The sequence below is a fragment of the Contarinia nasturtii genome, unplaced genomic scaffold, assembly GCF_009176525.2.
Source record: "Contarinia nasturtii isolate CC-2019 unplaced genomic scaffold, AAFC_CNas_1.1 Cnas_scaffold_4207, whole genome shotgun sequence".
NCBI lineage: Eukaryota > Metazoa > Arthropoda > Insecta > Diptera > Cecidomyiidae > Contarinia > Contarinia nasturtii.
Window position 1 is genome coordinate 1 of NW_022201502.1, and position 3,593 is coordinate 3,593.

Consider the following 3,593-nt stretch of genomic DNA (forward strand, 5'->3'; position numbering starts at 1 on the left):
AAGCAGCATGAAACTTCTTCAAATCTATAACAAAGGACCTCGTAGAGCTTGATATCATTTGAACTTTTTTCAATGTTCCAACCTCACGCTCAATAATATAAAGCAAATGGAGAATGACATCAAATATCCCAGGAAATTTACAAGACCCTTTACTACTCTTTTTTGCAATTATGTTGAATGAGGTGACAAGAATTTATGTCCAATTCTCTTTCTCTATGTGTATGTGTGTGTTTTATTTTTATATTTTGCCATTTGGCCATTTCAATTATTTTCCAAGTTATCATCAAAATATAAACTAAAGGCCAGGGCATTGCCACATTCTCATATTTATTGGATATTATAAAAAATAAAGCAATCGAAATGTAGACATATCATAAAAAGAAGCCATAAGAAAACCATAGATTTATTGCCTAAAACGATAAAAAATAAAATGCACATATAGTTGGCGCTGCATTCTATGCAAACTTGTTTCCGTTGCAACGGACTAAGTGGAAAGTATACGCTTATTGCATAGAATGTAGCGCCAACTATATGTGAATTTTATTTTTTATCATTTTAGGCAGTAATCTTATCGCTTCTTTTCAATTCACGAATTGAAATTTAAATGAAATAATTGAAGACGAGAAAATGAACACGTTTTATAAGTGTGCTAATGTCCTGGCATTTATTATTAATTCGATTCGGCCGAACACATATTAGGATTTTCGTATTTGAGTGTATTCTTTTATATATCACATACACTGAAAACAAGAACAGAAATATAACAAAAAAAAAACAATTAAAATCGACAATTTTATTACAAATCTTTCAATCGTCAAAGATTAAGATTTTCTTGAATTATAAACGAACTTAATTCGATTGATTTTAGGTTTGAAAAACTGGACATTACTCCAAAAAGTGCTCAAAAAATCAAGCCTGTCCTAGAACGATGGATGAAAGAAGCCGAAGAAAGGTATTAAATAATCCAGTGAAAACACTTTTTAATTGAGTAATAAAACACTTTACATTATCATTTGTCGCATGCAAGTGCTGAACAATGTTACATGTACAGTACAAACCCATTTTAAATTTATAATTAATGAAATAAATATGAAATTATTATATTATATTTGTAAAATTATTCGATTTAAAATGTCAATATCGATATTAAACTGTGACTGTTTAGACATTGGAATCATTACAAGAGTGGCCAAAGTCATTTGACCGATTTCATTGGGGTGGAGCCGTCTAAAAAGCGAAAACGTCGTACATCGTTCACACCACAAGCACTGGAATTACTTAATGCTCATTTCGAACGGAATACTCATCCATCAGGTAAAAATTTAGATAAACATTTTTTCAGCTTTTTGCTTTTCCTCACAATGTAACATTTCTCGTGGTTTCTCATTTCGCATGGCTTAATATTATTTATTCTAATGATTTTATCACTATGTTTAACATCTTTTTGAATTTCGAAATGATATATTAGGGACGGAAATCACAGGTCTCGCACATCAATTAGGCTATGAACGGGAAGTAATACGAATTTGGTTTTGTAATAAACGTCAAGCGTTAAAAAATACCGTACGAATGATGTCCAAAGGTATGGTCTAATTAAAAAAAATTACCAAGAGGCATAGAGAACGCATCGCTTACATGCAATACAATCCAAATACGTAAATCAAATGCAATCATTAAAACATTCTGTAATTAATTAAAAAGAAAAAAGCAGAAGAAAAATCAACATACAAGCAAATAAGAATGAAAATTAGGCTTAACAAAAATGTCATACATCAAACACATTTTCACATTACTTATAATAGAGTCCATATTCGTAGTGTTTGCAAAATAAATTTTAATGAATTTCTTTAAGATAAAAATAGATATGTTTCTCATCACACTCTCTCTACACCAGAAAAAAAACATCCTCACACACAGTCAAACACAAAGCATTTCAATAGAGTATATTTAATTTATATACAAATTGTAATGTTTTAATTGAGAGATAAGAGAAATAGACGCGTAAAAATGAACGATAAAAAATAGTTTATGTATGTTTTGCAAGTAGAAATTTGACTAATTTCTTTATAGTTTTGTTTCGATTTGATATTAATCATAAGTTGCACGGGCCACAACTGAATACGTTTGCTAGGTTGAAAAATATTTTTAAAAAAACATACACACACAAAATAATAGATGCATAAGATGAAACATTACCTAGCCATAATGCATCTGATTATTTGCTCTAATCAACTATGTGCCATCAAATGAAAAAAAAAAACTGATAATTATAAAAAAAACACCGAAATACAATACTATTGACAAATAAAAATCTTGTGAATTCTATGAAATTGACTTCAATTGGGATGGAAAAAAAATGACATTCATATATTTAGAACCAATCAATGGCCGCAATTTATTTTCCTATATGTTTTTGATTCCTTAGTCGAACAATTTGGTTTGATACGCGCTTGCTCTCATTTCAATGTTCTTTTTTTTGTTTTCAACCACGCAGTTTTTTTTAAACTTAGATTAAGAAGATACTGTAACAGAAACAATGCCATACAAGATTGTTGTATAAGTTCAATTAACACATTTAATACATCATCTTCAACGAATCAAACCGAAAACCCTTTAAGTTATGGTTCAATGTAAATGATGATGATAAGTGCGTATTAATTTATTTACATTAAAAAATTTGTATACAAACAACTGAAATAAAATATGGATGAAAAAAAATAAAAGATTATTCTTTTGATTGTCATTTATTACAGATAAAAACTAAATATCTTTATAGAGAAAAATATTTTGTTATAAATATCATTTAATTTTTTTTTAATGGAAAATGGAAATCTTCCATTTTATAGATAGTTAAGTTGAAAAATTCTTTAACTTAATTGTTTTCTTCTCTATTCTGTTGCAATGACAAAATTCACACACTTCGTTCCTTAACAAATAGCAAGATTTGTCGTGGTACATCCATTGTTTGATCATCCACAAGCACAATATCAAATCGGTTCATGTATTTTGGTAGGTTTTTCTCTGGCTGTAAAATGAAAAGGAAAAATATTTTTCGATTTTATAGATTGAAGACAGTCACTAAATTACATTGCATTAGAGAATAGCATAATTTCACATTATTTATATATTTTTATGTAAACACCTTGTTCATGGTCAAGGTTATTGAAAAATTGCCAAACATTTTCAAGTTCAATTTTCAATTTATAGCTTACGTGATCAAATAAGAAACCAATTTTAAGAACGTTTGAAGTTTTTGACACTCCCTCTGCCATATCAGCATCAGAAAGTGAATCACTGTAAATGATACGACAAATAGTTTACGTAACTTTTATCCATATTTTCAATGGAATATAACACTGTGTGTCATTTTTCAACTTCAAAAATCTAACTGACATGAAAGACACCATTTCCGCATAATTTTGGGACGGTGAATTCAATGGCATCATTCTAATTTCTCTATCACGTCGGAGTTTTTTTTAACATTTTCCTTGAAATTTTTTTGAAAAGCCAAAAATTGCCTCAATTTCAAAAAACTTCCAAGGAAAATTGTAAAAAACTCCGACGTGATAGAGAAAAACGAATGATGCCATTGA

General features: G+C 28.9%; 1 protein-coding gene and 1 long non-coding RNA gene across 2 annotated transcripts; one reads left to right on the forward strand and one right to left on the reverse strand.

Moving 5' to 3' along the window:
• Nucleotides 1–868: 868 nt before the first annotated feature.
• On the forward strand, nucleotides 869–2,604 carry LOC116350504 (POU domain, class 6, transcription factor 2-like; the record flags this gene model as incomplete). Its single annotated transcript, XM_031782304.1, has 3 exons — nucleotides 869–952; nucleotides 1,166–1,314; nucleotides 1,469–2,604. Coding segments are annotated over 3 exons (358 nt in total), but the record flags the coding sequence as incomplete, so codon positions are not given.
• Nucleotides 2,605–2,725: 121 nt separating this feature from the next.
• LOC116350505 lies at nucleotides 2,726–3,546 on the reverse strand. The gene is made up of 2 exons (XR_004202036.1): nucleotides 3,213–3,546; nucleotides 2,726–3,025 (listed from the first exon to the last, which is right to left on the reverse strand). It is a non-coding gene; the product is annotated as an uncharacterized LOC116350505 (long non-coding RNA).
• Nucleotides 3,547–3,593: the final 47 nt, after the last annotated feature.